The sequence below is a fragment of the Dama dama genome, chromosome 5, assembly GCF_033118175.1.
Source record: "Dama dama isolate Ldn47 chromosome 5, ASM3311817v1, whole genome shotgun sequence".
NCBI classification, from domain to species: Eukaryota; Metazoa; Chordata; class Mammalia; order Artiodactyla; family Cervidae; genus Dama; species Dama dama.
The window spans coordinates 7,927,529-7,941,273 of record NC_083685.1 but is presented as its reverse complement, the minus strand read 5'-3'; the positions used below and the strand labels follow the sequence as shown (position 1 = coordinate 7,941,273).

General features: G+C 54.5%; 1 protein-coding gene across 6 annotated transcripts in view; it reads left to right on the top strand.

Annotated features, from left to right (window-relative positions):
* KIAA1671 (KIAA1671 ortholog) overlaps nt 1–13,745 on the top strand; it is a 172,225-nt gene that overhangs the window by 67,713 nt on the left and 90,767 nt on the right. Inside the window, exon 1 of one of the 6 annotated variants that reach the window (XM_061141666.1) lies at nt 10,428–10,753. The exons of the other annotated variants lie outside the window; for them this stretch is intronic. Within the exon in view, the coding sequence (XP_060997649.1) occupies nt 10,703–10,753 (51 nt within the window). The 5' untranslated portion in view covers nt 10,428–10,702. Of the gene's footprint in view, nt 1–10,427; nt 10,754–13,745 lie in introns of those variants that run through there. 6 annotated transcript variants of the gene reach the window in all.

Here is a 13,745-nt window from a genome sequence, read left to right as displayed (position 1 = left end):
TGCTTTCGTGTATCCTTTTGGCTGTCACTGAGCTCTCTCCGTAGCCAGCATTTCTTCCCTCTCTGCCTGATTCCTCACTTGTGAAAGGAGGTGGGTAAATGAGGCAGCAGGACCCCAGGGAAGCCCCCTTCTGCCCAAGCCTCAGTGTCCCCAGCTGCGTTCCAGGGCTTCACCACCTCTGATTTTCCGTGATTTTCTTTTTTCTTTTTTTTCACTTTTGTTCTATGATCCTTGGAGATGTGCTGAGCTCTGCACTTCCTTCTAAAGTCCTCCCCAGGCCCTGGGCCCTGCCTGGGGACATCTGAGATAAGTCTTTTTAAATGAGCAACACCAGTTCCACACCCAAGGTCATTTTGAGTTGCAGGACTCTGTGCATTTTAGTGGTCATCTGTGCCTGGTCCCATGTCTCAGAGACGTGGAATCCAGCAGTATTGACATCCAAGGTCCATTCCTTCTAGCTTGGTGACCACCGGCAAGAAACCACTTCTCTGAACCTCTGTCTCCTCCTCTGTGAAAGGGGGTGAAGATGCTGCCCCTGGCAGAGTTCTTGCCAAGACTTGATGTGAGGCTGGGGGTGACCCTGCCTGTGAAGGGACTCAGACCTCAGCTGAGAAGCCCCAGAAAATTCACAAGTGTCCAAATCCCTGCTGCTGATTTCTTTTTCACCTTTGTCTCCATTCCCTGTCAGGCACTGACTCAACTTATCTGATTGTGTTTGTGTGTGTGTGTGTGACAGAGAGAGAGAAGGCAAAGGTTATGGAGGGAACAGCATCCTGGTCCAAGTCTCTGCTTGCTGGCCCTTCTTTCTCCATGGAGTCCTTGGATGGCTTTCCTTGGCTCCCTCCCTCTGGCCCCAGAGGCCTCTGTCCCATTGCAGTCTGTTTGATCACCTCTCCCCTGGAGGCGTCTGGGTCTGGGTACTGAGCCTGAACCAGACAGAGCTGAGGCCTTGGACCTGGGTTCCCAGCTTCCGGGACTGAGGCCTACAATTCTGGGGCGTGACCACCAGGAGGCGGTGGTGGTGCACTCGCTTTCTGATGCCTCCACAGTCCTGACTAGGGGGACTTCAGCACTGGGGCTCTGGGGCTCTGGAGGCTGGAAGAAGTGGGTTCAAGTTCTGGCTTTGGCACTCTGTGACCTTGGGCAGGTGACTTGATGGGCCCCAATGAGCCTGTTTTTGCTTCTGTAAAATGAGGATGGTCCTAAGTGGCCTCAAGAGTAGTTTTGTGGGCGGGAAGTGAAGTCACTCCACGCTCAGAAGAGTAAACTCCCACTTCACGCCTTGGCAGCAGGGATGGCTGTTCCTTCTTCTCCTCCACTTCCCTTGCCCTTCTTCCCCCTCCTCCTCCTCACTCCCCCTCCTCCTCACTCCCCCTCCTCCCCTCCTCTCCCTCTTCCTCACCTGGGCCAACTCTCTCATTATGAACAGGGAAGTTGAGGCCCCCAGAGGGGCAGCCAGGGCGACCCTGCAGGTGACGCCTGGGGTCCCTGAGCCCCCCTTGGCCCGGATGGCCGCCCGGCCGCTCTGGAGGTCAGAGATGGTCAGAGCTGTGCTTTGCACCCTGTGGGGTATTTGAAGAGCCTCTCACTAGTGGATAAACGCTGTCTGCTGGTACTTCGTCACTCTTTTGATCGATGACTTTGTTCTGTTGGTTTCCAGTTGAGATTCAGGTGCATCTCCCTTTTTTGAGCCTGTGCCCCAGGCCTTGTCAATCCCCAGTTCCCCCCTCTTCTCAGGGAATATGAATCCCATTTTGCAGAGGAGGAAACTGAGGCTCAGAGAGGTTAAGCCGCTTGCCTCAGGCCACACAGTCTGAAAGCGGGGGAAGCTGGAGTGGACACTGGGCCTATTTCGCCTCCAGCCTTGGCCCCGGACCCTTTCTGCTCCGGCACTGTGCTTGTGGCTCGGGCCAGCCTGCCAGCCTCTCACCTCTTGAGCCTGCAGTGCTCGGGACGTTCACTCACAAGGAAACAAGACACCCGACCAAGCCCCTGGGCTGAGAATGTGACATTTGCCCTGCACAGGGTTGGCCACGGTCCAAAGGGTGCCGGGACACACCAGAGCTGATGCCTGCTGATCTCCAGAGCCCCACCCAGTCCACCCCCGACTGGTCAGACCCTGAGCATGAGGTCAGACTGGTCCCAGCCAGCTGCTTCGGAGAATTTACCGTTCCAAGCCTCTCTTTTCCTCCTCTGTAAGGTGGTGAATCACAGAAATGACAATACCCACCATGGTGCTTACTGTGGGGCATAGACACTAGTTTATTCCCATTTTGCAGGTGGGAAAACCGAGGCTCAGCACCAGTAAAGGACCTCTGCCAAGGTCTGTGTCTGGAGTCCAGGCTCCTAATCAGCTGCTGACCCTTCCACTACTCTGACATCGTGTGGTGGGAGGACGGGGCTGAAACAAGATGGTGCTTATAAAGCGCTCAGCACAGCGCCTGGTGGAGAAGGAACTGCCTGATAGATGTACCTGCTGTTAATTATGTGTTGTTAATTATGATTTTGCTGCCAGTTGCTTTTATTCCCCTACATTCTCTTGAATATCTACTGATAGAACAGGAAGTTGTCTCTAATCTTAGGAGCTGTTGGCTGTTGAGGAGATGCGGCAGGGGAGGGGACTGTGTTCGACCCAGGGTCCCAGGGCAGCCTGGCTGGGCTGGGACTGGAGTTCTGACTCTGTGGCCAGGGTTCTGTTCTCCCTGGTCCCCTGCTGCTTTCAGGGGCACCCTTAGGACCTCGGGTCTAGGTGGCAGGTCTGAGTCCCGTGCCCAGTCTCCTCCTTCCCCCCTCCAGGGTGGTGGTGGGTGGGCGCGCCCACTTTTCCTCGTGAGGTGAGCCTTTGGCCCGCACTTGCGGATCATAAAACACGGTGACTCAGTCTCGGACCATGACCTTGAGTCTCATTTCACCCCGGAGGCCCCTCCTGTGACTGTGAAGGCACAGATTCACCAGCTCTGGGGGTTCCCTGTGATGGGGCAGGCAGGCGGGCCCCTGGGAACCTCAAGAATGTTCTCTCCAATCCCCAAACCCGTCAGTCTGCATTTGCCGGCTCATCTGGTGATGAGTTCACCCCATCGTGGGCCTGCGTGTGCCAGGGAAGGGAAGGGAGGCGGAGGGGCAGGGACTGGTCAGGTGGGAGCCGGCCCAGCGGACAGAGGGGCCCCTCCGCCTGGGTGAGCCCGGACGATGGACTCGGCCTCGGGGCATGATGTGGAGCCGAGTGCTGAGGAAACGGCGGCAAGCGGGACTCCCAGGCAGCCCAGGAGTCCTCTTGGCAGGAGGCTAATTTCATTTGTTAATTGCTTCTTGTCTTTCACTGCTGAGCCCAACAGGACTGGAGAAGAACTGAGTAATTTATATCTCAGCCGATTAAAGTTTCTTTTCGGGATTAAAACCAGCCAGACCAGAAAGCTTTTGTTTCCTAGGTCTTAACATGCAAATGATCAGTTGTGCCTGAGATTTTTGTATTGGGGAGATTTTGTGTTTATCCAATTACCCAGCTATCTCTCCTCCCACCTACCCTCCCACCCATCTACGTTCCCACCCACCCATCCTCCATCCAGTTTTTAATACATGCAAAGCTCTACAGGTACAAAGATGAACAAGTTAACTTGTCCCCAGATTGCTCCCGTTCTTAGACTATAAACCCAGGATGACACTGACTGGTCGTCTGTTGATTTCGTCACTCACTAAATGTCTTGAGCAGCAGAAACGGGTTGAGTACCCACTGTGTGTCACGGGCTTTTTGGTCCTTGAGGTGCAGCAGTGAACCTTGATGTGGTTCCTGCCCGCCCGAAGCTAACACTCTGGTGTGGGGAGAACGTGGGCTTTTCCAGGAGCTTTCAGGCACGAGCACACGGACAAGACCCAGCTGAGAAGCACCCTCAGGGTTAAAATAAGGGGTGTTTTTCCACCTTGGAGGAGCCAAGGAAAGTTGTGACTAGGGTTGTAGAAGGTCAGAGATGCAGCTTGGGGCGCCCTCTAGTGGCCATTGCAGGGGGCGGTTGGAGAGGGGAAGCTGGAAGCTGGGAGACCAGTTAGGAGGTGTTTGAACCATTTGGGTAAGACCGTTAAAAATACACACACACACACACACACACACACACACACACACACACACACACACACACACACACACACACACACACAGTGGCTAAATATATTTAACAGAAAATTTGCCATTTTAACCATTGTTAAGCATACTATATGGTATCATTAAATACATCCACAGTGTGTAACTGTCACTACCGTCCACCTCTAGAGATTTCCTCATCATCCCAGACAGAAACTGTGAGCCACTAAACACTAACTCCCTTTGGCCCTAGCCCCCAGCCCCTGGCAGCCTCTGTTCTGTAATGCTTTCTGTCTCTGTGAATTTGCCCATTCTGAGTCCTTCTTATGAATGGAACCGTTTAGTATTAACACGTGTCCTCTGTGTCTGGCTCATTTTGTTTAACGTACTGTCTTCACGGCTTTGTCAGTGGTGTAGCACATGTCAGTATGTCACCCTTTTGTTACGGCTGAGCCTTTTCCACATGGACCCATTCCACCTCACCCAGGGTCAGAAAATAGAGGGCCCGGAGGGCTGAGGGGGATCCGATCTCTTTGCTTCACCTCCTCGAGAAAGTATGTTGTTGACGTGCCCTTGCGTGAGAATGATGCTCATGCCGTAATCATCTTGACTCATTTATTTTTGGTGAGACCATAAATGATTAACGAACATGCACTTTCCATTGCCAAGAGTCACAGTTCCTCGCTTCACCCGTGTAGCCGATGGAGACGCACCAGCGGCCCCTACACCCGGGCAGGGCTGCTGGGTCCACACGGATTCCAGTTCCAGGGTGCCCAGCAGGGCGTTTGTGTGTGTGTGTACACATGTATACACACACGTGTGCACCCTTGGGAACCCGGGACGAGCCCCGCTCGGCCTGGACTCGAGTCTGACCTCATTCAGCTGCCGCCCCCGGCTGTGGTCAGCTCACTGAGCTTTGCTTCCCCCATCTGCAAAATGCGGCAAGGCCCACTCCGTGCCCGCCACAGGCTGTCGTGAGTGTTGAAGGCGGTGAATTGCAGAGTCGGAGTTAGTGGTCCAGGTCCCAAGCAGACTTCGGGGTTCATTCTAGAAGCGTCTGCCGAACACCTCCCGCGTGCAGGGGAGAAGCCGGGTTCACATCCCTTCCTGCAGGATGAAGCCCCCTCACGCTCAGGCTCCAGCCCAGGGGCACAGAGGGCCTTGAGCCCTGAGTGTGCTGTGACCTCCGCTCACCCCCGCGAGCCACGCTGGCTTCCGGAATGTTCCCGACACACGTGGACGTCTTCCTACCCCGGGGCCTTGGCTCGGGCTGTTTGTTCTCCAGATTCGCCCTTTGCTTCCCTCCCCTCAGGGCCTCTGTCAGCTCTGCGTCACCCCTCAGCGGGGCCTCCCCAGCAGAGAGGAGGCTCTGAGAGGCAGCGAACACCCAATACGGTGCTCGGCGCATAGCAGGCCCTCAGCGTGTGGGTTTTCGTAGGCTCCTGGTATACTCACAAATGTGTGCGTCCATCAGGCAGTCGGTTTTAGAAGATTTTCATTCAATCAGTCCCCCAGCCCCTCTTTGACACCGTTTATCAAACCTCATAGGATGTGCCAGGCATCATGCTCAGTTTATCCTCACGGGGACCCTTGGAGGTAGGAAGTATTCTCGTTCCCATTTTCCAGATAGCAAAGCTGAGGCCCACAGAGAGAGAGATGGAGAGAGAGGGGGGAAGCCACTTGCCCACATCACACACCCAGGACGGGGAACAGCTGGGAGGATCTCAGGGATGAATTCGATGTTTCCCGAAACACTAGTCATTCTCACAGAACCTGGAAATTTCTCATATTCGTTAACTGCTTGAGCTAATACGTAGTTAATGTTTTTCTTGAACTTGGCTCACTTTAAAATAACAGTTTTACTGAGGTGTAATTCATGACATACAATTCAGTCCTTTGAAGGTACAGTTAAGTGGGTTTTAGTACATGCAGCCATCACCACGGTCACCTCTAGGCTGCGTTCCTCACCCCAAAAGAAAGCCGTACTTATTACTTGCCACCCCAGTCGCCGCCGCCCACCCCCCAGCCCAAGGCAAACACTTTCCTGGTTTCTGTCTCTAAGAATCGCCTAGGGACTTCCCCGGTGGTCCAGTTGTTGAGACTCCGAGCTCCCAGTGCAGGGGCCGTGGGTTCAGTCCTGGGTTGGGTAGCTAGGATGCTGCATGCCACACAACATGGCCAAAAAAGTGAAAGTAAAAAAAACTTCAAACTAAAAAGCAGAGTTTGTCAGAGTGGGTTTTTAAAAAGCAAGACCCAACTATATGTAAAAGAGAGAAAAAAAAAGGATCGCCTGTTCCAGCTATCTCAGATAAATGTAGTCACACACCGTCTGTCCTTGGGGCTCAGCCTTATCTCACTCAGCGTAGTGTTTCCAAGTCCATCCAGGCCCTCACGTGGGTCCATACTGCGTCCCCTTTTACGGCTGGGTAGCACGCTCTCACATCAGCCCACCACACTTGGGCTATTTGAGCGTCTATCGATGGGACATCTGGTGCGTTTCCACTCTGGCACGCCTCTCATTTTCCCAGTCCCCTGGTACCGGGTTCATTCCTTCCCTATTCTGACTTCTGTCTGTACTTACTGTTTATTTGTTTTCTGATCCCCCGTCTCCCTGGTGCAAACAGGAATTGCCACATTACTGGGCTCATGACTCCTTTGTTCAATGCTGTGTTGTCAGGACGGAGTTGGCCCTCTGCCAATGTTTGTTGAATGACTGAGTGAGTGAGTTGAGTGATTCAGCGAGTGGGTGAGTCGGCAGCCAGCAGGGGGGACAGCTAACTGAGCTGCTGAGGCAGAAGGTTCAGTCGCCCTCGACTTGGTTGTGGGGGAGGCAGAGGGTTTGGGGTCCCAGGTGAAGCTGGGTCTTGACAGGTGCGTAGAAGTCGGGAGGTGGAGGGAGGTGGGGAGGGCCCCCCGGGCAGAGAGGGCCCAGCCTGAGCAGCGGCGGGGCTTGACTGTGCCACAGAAGAAGTCTGTGGTCCCCAGTGCCCTCCTCGGAGGGGACCCCTGTGCTCACAGGGTGGCCTTGCCACTGAGCAGAACAGAAGATGTGTAAGAAAGGGGAGAGTTTCGTCAGGGGGTTGGGCAGCACCCCGAGGACCCCATTCCTTCCGCCTCAGAAGACTCCTGACCTGGTGACTCCCAACTACCAGCCTCAGACAGATGCATTCGGGGCATCTGAATCCAGATTCGCGGGTGGTGCCCCTTGAGATGCTCTATCAGGGGCTGTCCCCCCGGGAGTCAGGTCAGGTAGGGATGAGAATTTAATGACAAACCAAGAGAGATGGCGGGGTGTGGAGGGGTGCCTCCTGGAGTGGTCCTGTCTAGAGTGGCTGGATGATCCAGTGTTGAGAGCAAAAGTGATGATGGGGATTTGGTCTTACTGTGAAATCTCGCCATTTTTATACACTGTGCTGTGCTTAGCCATGTCTGACTCTTCGCGATCCCACGGACTGTAGCCTGCCAGGCTCCTCTGTCCATGGGATTCTCCGGGCAAGAGTACTGGAGTGGGTTGCCATGCCCTCCACCAGGGGATCTGCCCAACCCAGGGATCGAACCCTGGTCTCTCGCATTGCAGGCAGACTCTTTACCATCTGAGTCACCAGGGAAGTCCCATTTTATACAGTACAGGAAAAAAAAAAAGTTTTTAACTTAACCACACCCAGTCGCCTTCAGCTAACACACAGGGTATTGGCAGTCTTGACTCACGTATTATCTTGCTGAGTCCTTGGGAAAGTGAGTGACTTGGCCCCGGCTCACCCAGGCGGCAGGTGCCACCTGCAGGCTCTGTCGATGTTGGACTTCTTTTGGGAAACCTCCACCTTCACAGGGCATCAGAAATGCCCTGAGTGTCCACCAGGGGGAGTTCTTGCTGCAATTTCCCTTCCCTTCCCCCATCCCCCCAATCCTTCCAGACTGGACACGAGCTTCCTGGTGCAGTGCTTACGAGTGACCACCAGAGGGCAGGGTGGGGGCGATCTATTTTCAGCATTTTTCTTTACTAGTTTTTAATGCCAGAATCTTCATTCTGTATCCCCCAAAATCAAATTCACCGCGGCCATTTAGATTTTTACTTTAACGCCTGTCGCTGGTTTTGGAGTGCGTGTCACTCAGTTCGGCTCCCCGCCAGGTGTCTGGTACGTTTTGATTTTGCCGGCCTGTCAGAGTTGCTGGGCTCAAGTTGGGACATTGGTCTGCAGCCCTCACAGCGCTGGCCACCCCAGTTGGTTTTTGCTGATGCTGTTTCTCTTCTGAAGAAACTATTATTATTATTTTTGGGAAAAAGTTTTTATTTCTAAAAGAGGTGTGTGTGTGTGTGGAGAGGGGTGAATGCATGTGTCTAGCGAATGGGCAGCCCACAATGACAGCCCTGTGAATATAGAAATGGTATTTCTGACTTAAGTAGATGTATTTCCAGAGATGCACAGCCTTCTCCTTGAACACAGGGTCCCTTGAGAATAGGAGCATTTGGTCATATTTCAAGTCTCAGCTCCAGGTAGCCTCCTCTAAGAAGCCCTCCTAGGTTGCACCTTCTCGTGTGCACTCCATTCATTCAAATAAAATAAAATAGTGCCCCCCCCAAAAAAAAAAAACCCCAACTCTCAGAGAGTCACACCCAGGGACTACCAGTTTTACATCCCTGTTTTCCTCTCTGATTCTTGTTGATCTTAACAGCCTCCTTATCTTTTTAATAGAGGTTTCTGCTTATAGCTAAGCCCTCTGAGTAGGTTCGCATGGTTGTTTGCACATTCAGTCTTTTTTGGAAAATGAATGACATTAATAAGGATAGCTGGGTATTTCCTGGGGGTCCAGTGGTTAGGACTGGGTGCTTTCACCTCCGAGGGCCTGGGTTCAGTCCCTTGTAGGGGAACTAAGATCCCACAAGCCATGCGTCTCAGCCAAAAACAAAACCAAACCAAAAAGGGGATTGCCGAGGACCTGCTGTGACCGGGTGTGGGGTTGGGGCGAGGGGAACCAGGTCGACCAGGGTGGTGGCCCTTGGGGACCTGACCTTTGAGGAGGGATTGAAGAAGGAGTCACGGAGATGCAGAATGTTCTTCCAGAAGGGGTGCCGTGGGGCCCTGTGTCTGGGGCCGCCCTGAGCCTGGGCTGGAGGCTGCAGATGCGGGGGCTGGCACACAGCAGCCTCCAGGCTCCCCCGGGGGTGGCGGACTGTTCCTCCCCACGTCAGTCAGAGTCAGCAGCGTCCACCCCCACACACTGTTCTGTTAGCCCCTGGGAGAGCGGGGCTCCGCTTTCCAGCTGTACTGTCCGTCAGCCAGCGAGCCGGGGCCCGGTGGTTTTTCGGCTCCGCCATCGTCTGGGACCTGCCCCCGCCGGCTGGGTGCCGGGCACCGGGTCGGGTCAGAGGAGCCACGGGCCTGCTTCTCCAGGGCTCTGAGGTTTGCGCGCGGGTGGCGTCCTCCGCTGTTGAGCTCAGCTCCCCCTGGGGTCCTCTTGAGTTTCCTGCCAGCCGCTCTTCCCCGGGTCAGGCTATGGGGCTGTGTGCAGTACCGGTGGTCCCCCCGGGGCCTGGCGGGTGGGGGGGTGCCTCAGCCGAGGGCCTGCCGCCCCTCCCTGCCTGGGCTCTGCTGTGGGGTGCTCGCCGCGAGCCGGTCCAGTTCCGGCCGTGACGGGGCTGGCCTGATGGAGGTGGTCCTGAGCGGGGGCTCCACCCCTGCCCAAGCCCGGTTAACCCGGGCAGCGCCCTTTGCCAGCTCGCACCTCGCCATGCGGCCGGCGGGGGTGGTGAGGCTTACCCCGGGAAAGCACCACGGGACGAAAGGAGACGCTTTGGTGTTAAATGTTATTCTACCCGGTCCTGTGCAGGAAACCCTGAAACGCAGGGAACCTCCATCCCACTTTACAGAAGGGGTAACCGAGGCTCGGGGAGGCTGGGTGATGGCATGATCACACTCTTTGGAAGGAAACGTCCAAGAGAGGTCACCTCGGGTCGCCTGCAGGTCTGCTGTAGTTGGCATTTTTAGCTTCTGAAAAGGGATGCTCCTCCTGGCCCCCACTCCCCCGCCAGCAGGGGGTGGCTGGGGAGCACCACCCCCCACCTTTGCTGGGCTGCCCACCCGCAGGAGCAGACAGAACCCAGGACTAGCTGGGGTTTCCAGCTCACTGTGTGACCTCGACCAAGTCCCCTTCCCTCTCTGGGCCCCCCTCTTCCCCCCCCCTGGAAAAGGGGGACTTCCAGGGCTGCTCAGAAGCTGGGAGGGGCTGTGTGAGGCTGGGTTGATTTATGTCCTTAATGTGGAAGGAGTCGGGGTGGGGAGGCCGGGGCTCCCCCTCGGTGTGTGGTTTTGGGGAGGAACTTGCACTCACATGACTCACTCAGGCACACACTCAGGTCTGGGGTTCCATCCTCGCGCCTTCCCTCAGTGGAAGAACCCCCAGGTCCAGAGCACCCCAAGGAGGGCCCCGAGTCCACACCTGAGCAGCAGCTCCCGGTGCTCGGGACAGGGCCATCCTGCCAGCCCCCTGGCCGCCAGCCGGCCCCTGAATGATTCATGCCGCCTTGAACTTGACTCCTGCGTGACAAGCCGAGCGGGAAGAGCCGCCCCCTCCAGAGGGAGGCTGGAAGCGTGCACAAGGCAGGCGGCATAGCCCCGGGCTCCAGAGATGGAGTATTACTACTGCCCCAGCTTGCTGAAGCTCCTGCGGTACCTCTGGGTGAGTCTGGCCGTCCGGACTCGAGTCTTCTTCTCCTGCCAGCTTTGCTTCCTGGCTCTGCCTGGCCGGCAGCGCCTCTGTGTTCTTTAGAAATGGTGGTTGTTTCAAGGAGGGAGGGGATGGGGGTTCGGTTTGGGAGACAGAGGGGCTCATCGAAGAGGAGAGGGTCCTGTCCGCCGTGATCAGTGGGCACAGCGGCCGCCCCTCCAGTCCGCGGGAAAAAAACAGGAAAAACGAGCGACCTTTCCAGAAAGCAACATTTCTTTGATTTACGAGATGGTTCTTTATTCTGAAATTACATCCTTCTTGCCTTAGTTGTGTGCATGTAAAATTGTCTCTTCTTTTATGAGGTGAAAAGAATAGAGTTTGTTTTTCCTTCGGTGATCTTACTAAGCAAAAGGAAAATATTGGAACCCTCACATCGCAGCCTCTTTTCTATCAAAATATAACAGAGAAGAAGGAAAAAAAAACAAAAACAAAAACCTCAAAACTTTCTGTGGCAGAATGCCAAAAACAGGGAACCCGTGGGGAAGTGCTTTGTGGGGTTTAAAGTGCTTCTCAGATCTTGCTTTGACTCTGAGACTGACCTGCTGTGTGTCTGCTGGCAAGCTGCTTCCCCTCTCTGGGCTTCTGTTTCCTCCTCCCTCGCTGCCCTAAGGGGGCGGGCCGTGGGTTACGGTGGGTCGTGTGACATTCATCAGGGCTCCGTGAACAGAGGAGCTTGGCAGAGAACCGTCACAGGTGGTCTCGGGGTTTTTTGGAACATTCGCCAACCCAATTGAGAACGCCCAAGAAAGAAAGACTTGGGAAATATTATTCTTCCCCCTGCTGAATGTTTGCAAATACTTCAAATGCCTTCTCACCCAGGGAATTTTCCGGAGCTCCTAAAAATACAACTTTAGGAAACATTGTCCTTCAGCCGCCCCACCTCCCCTGGCCCTAGTTCCCTGCAGCAGTGGAGAAACAGGAGACCCTCCGGGCCTTTGACTTTGATCACTGGCTTTTGTGCATTGTCGTATTGTAAGTGTAAAAGGACATTAGTTGATTTTTTTTTTTTAGTTACAAAAATAACGGATGGACATGGTAGAAAACTTGGAAAGTTTTGAAATGTGCGAGAAAGCAAAGAAGCAACCCACAATCATTTGTGTTTGGGGAACCTGCCCCCCGCGGAGACCGCGTGTCTTTGATGCGCTGGGCTCCAGCCTCAGGGAGGCCGTGATACACTGATTTATAGTAAGAAGTACACATTTGATCTTTGTTCCTGTTTCTGCCACAGAGCTCCTAAAACCCTTGGAATTTCCAGGCTGATAAAAGTGATAAAAGCGTCTAGATATTCACACATGACCTTCTGTTAATTAGATGACTTTTGGCCAGCACCTATGGATGGGGGCTGGTTGCCAGGGAAACCAACCGCCTGAGTCCTTCCTCTTGCCCAGGAAGCCACTTCAGAGGGCACGGGATCAGCTAAGCACCGATTATTGTAAGGGCCCTGATGTGGGGGAGGGATGGGGAGGGATGGCCTTCCCCCTCCCTGCCATGGACTCGCACGGCGCAGAACATACACTCGCTCCATCAGCCCGGACCCCAACGGCTCTCAGCTTTCTGCTCCAAGTCACCTCTTCATAATTTTAAAAAAAAATACTTTTAGATTTATAGAAAAGTTGCAAAGATGGTCGGGGGAGCCCCTGTGGACCCTTCACCCCGCTTCCCCTCATGTTAGCATCCTACTGTAACAGCCGCAGAACGTCTGTCCAGCGGAGAAATTAACACAGGTTCACTGCTATTGCCTTCTCTGGTGGCTCGGCTGGTTAAGAGTCCGCCTGCAATGTGGGGGACCTGGGTTCGATCCCTGGGTTGGGAACATCTCCTGAAAAAGGGAAAGGCTACCCACTCCAGTAGTCTGGAGAATTCCATGGATTGTATGGTCCATGGGGTCGCAAAGAGTCGGACCTGACTTCACAGTGCTATTGGTATTAACTAAACTCTGGACTTCACTCCAGTGGTTCTCATCCAGGGGTGACCTCCAGGGCACACTTGGCAATGTCTGGTGACATTCTTTGATCGTCACAGGTGGGGTGGGGGTGAGGGGCTGCTGGCATCTTGGGAATGGAGGTCAGGGCTGCTTATAAAGATCCTACAGTGAGCGGGACAGCCCCAACCCCCCCCCCCCCCAAACACCACCGCCAAGGATGACCCGGCCCCTACATCAATCACACCAAGGTTGAGAAGCCCCGCTGATTTCTCCAGATCGTCCACTATTGTCCTTTCTCTGTCCCATGATCCGATACGAGGTCCCACATTGTAATTTGCCTCTAAATTTCATCCATCGTGGTGAACAAGTGAGTGTAGACCTTGCCCATCTCAGTTTACGTGCCCACTGATAACGGGAACGTCTGCCCACTTCGAGATACCCTCTGCAAACGTGATGTGTGGTGCCTGGTTAATGCCCGGCACTTGTCACCAGCCTTGACCGTTCAGGCGTTCGCCCTGGGCTGGATGCTTGGGTTGCTCTCAGGCATTCACTGCACGCAGAGCTTAGTGAACATCGTTCTCAGCCTTAAACCTTTACTCACTCTTCAGGTTGTTTTCTAAGTCAGCTTCTTAGAATTGGGGCCAAGCGTGGGCTGCAGCAGGTTTCTGCAGAGACTGCCCTTTGTCAGTGGGATGTCGGTGGTTTCCTGTTGGCGGCCCGAGTCCCCCCATGGGGCTACAGTTCTGTTCTGGGGCTGGGGGGAGGAGGCTGTCTCCTCCCCACCCCACTGCCGACAAGCCCAGTCACTGCCCAGCATCAGCTGGGAAGTGGGGGAGGGAGATAAGGTTTCTGCTTCAAATCATTATTAGTAACTGTAGCTGGTGGCTCCCCCTGCCACGGCTGTTTTGAGTTACTTAATCGCCTTTGTGGACGAGATAACCCAGCCAGACGGTCCCAAGGCTGGTGGCCTTGTTGGGCCCTTTGCACCAAGCTGGTTGTTTGTGATTGGCTATTGCACCA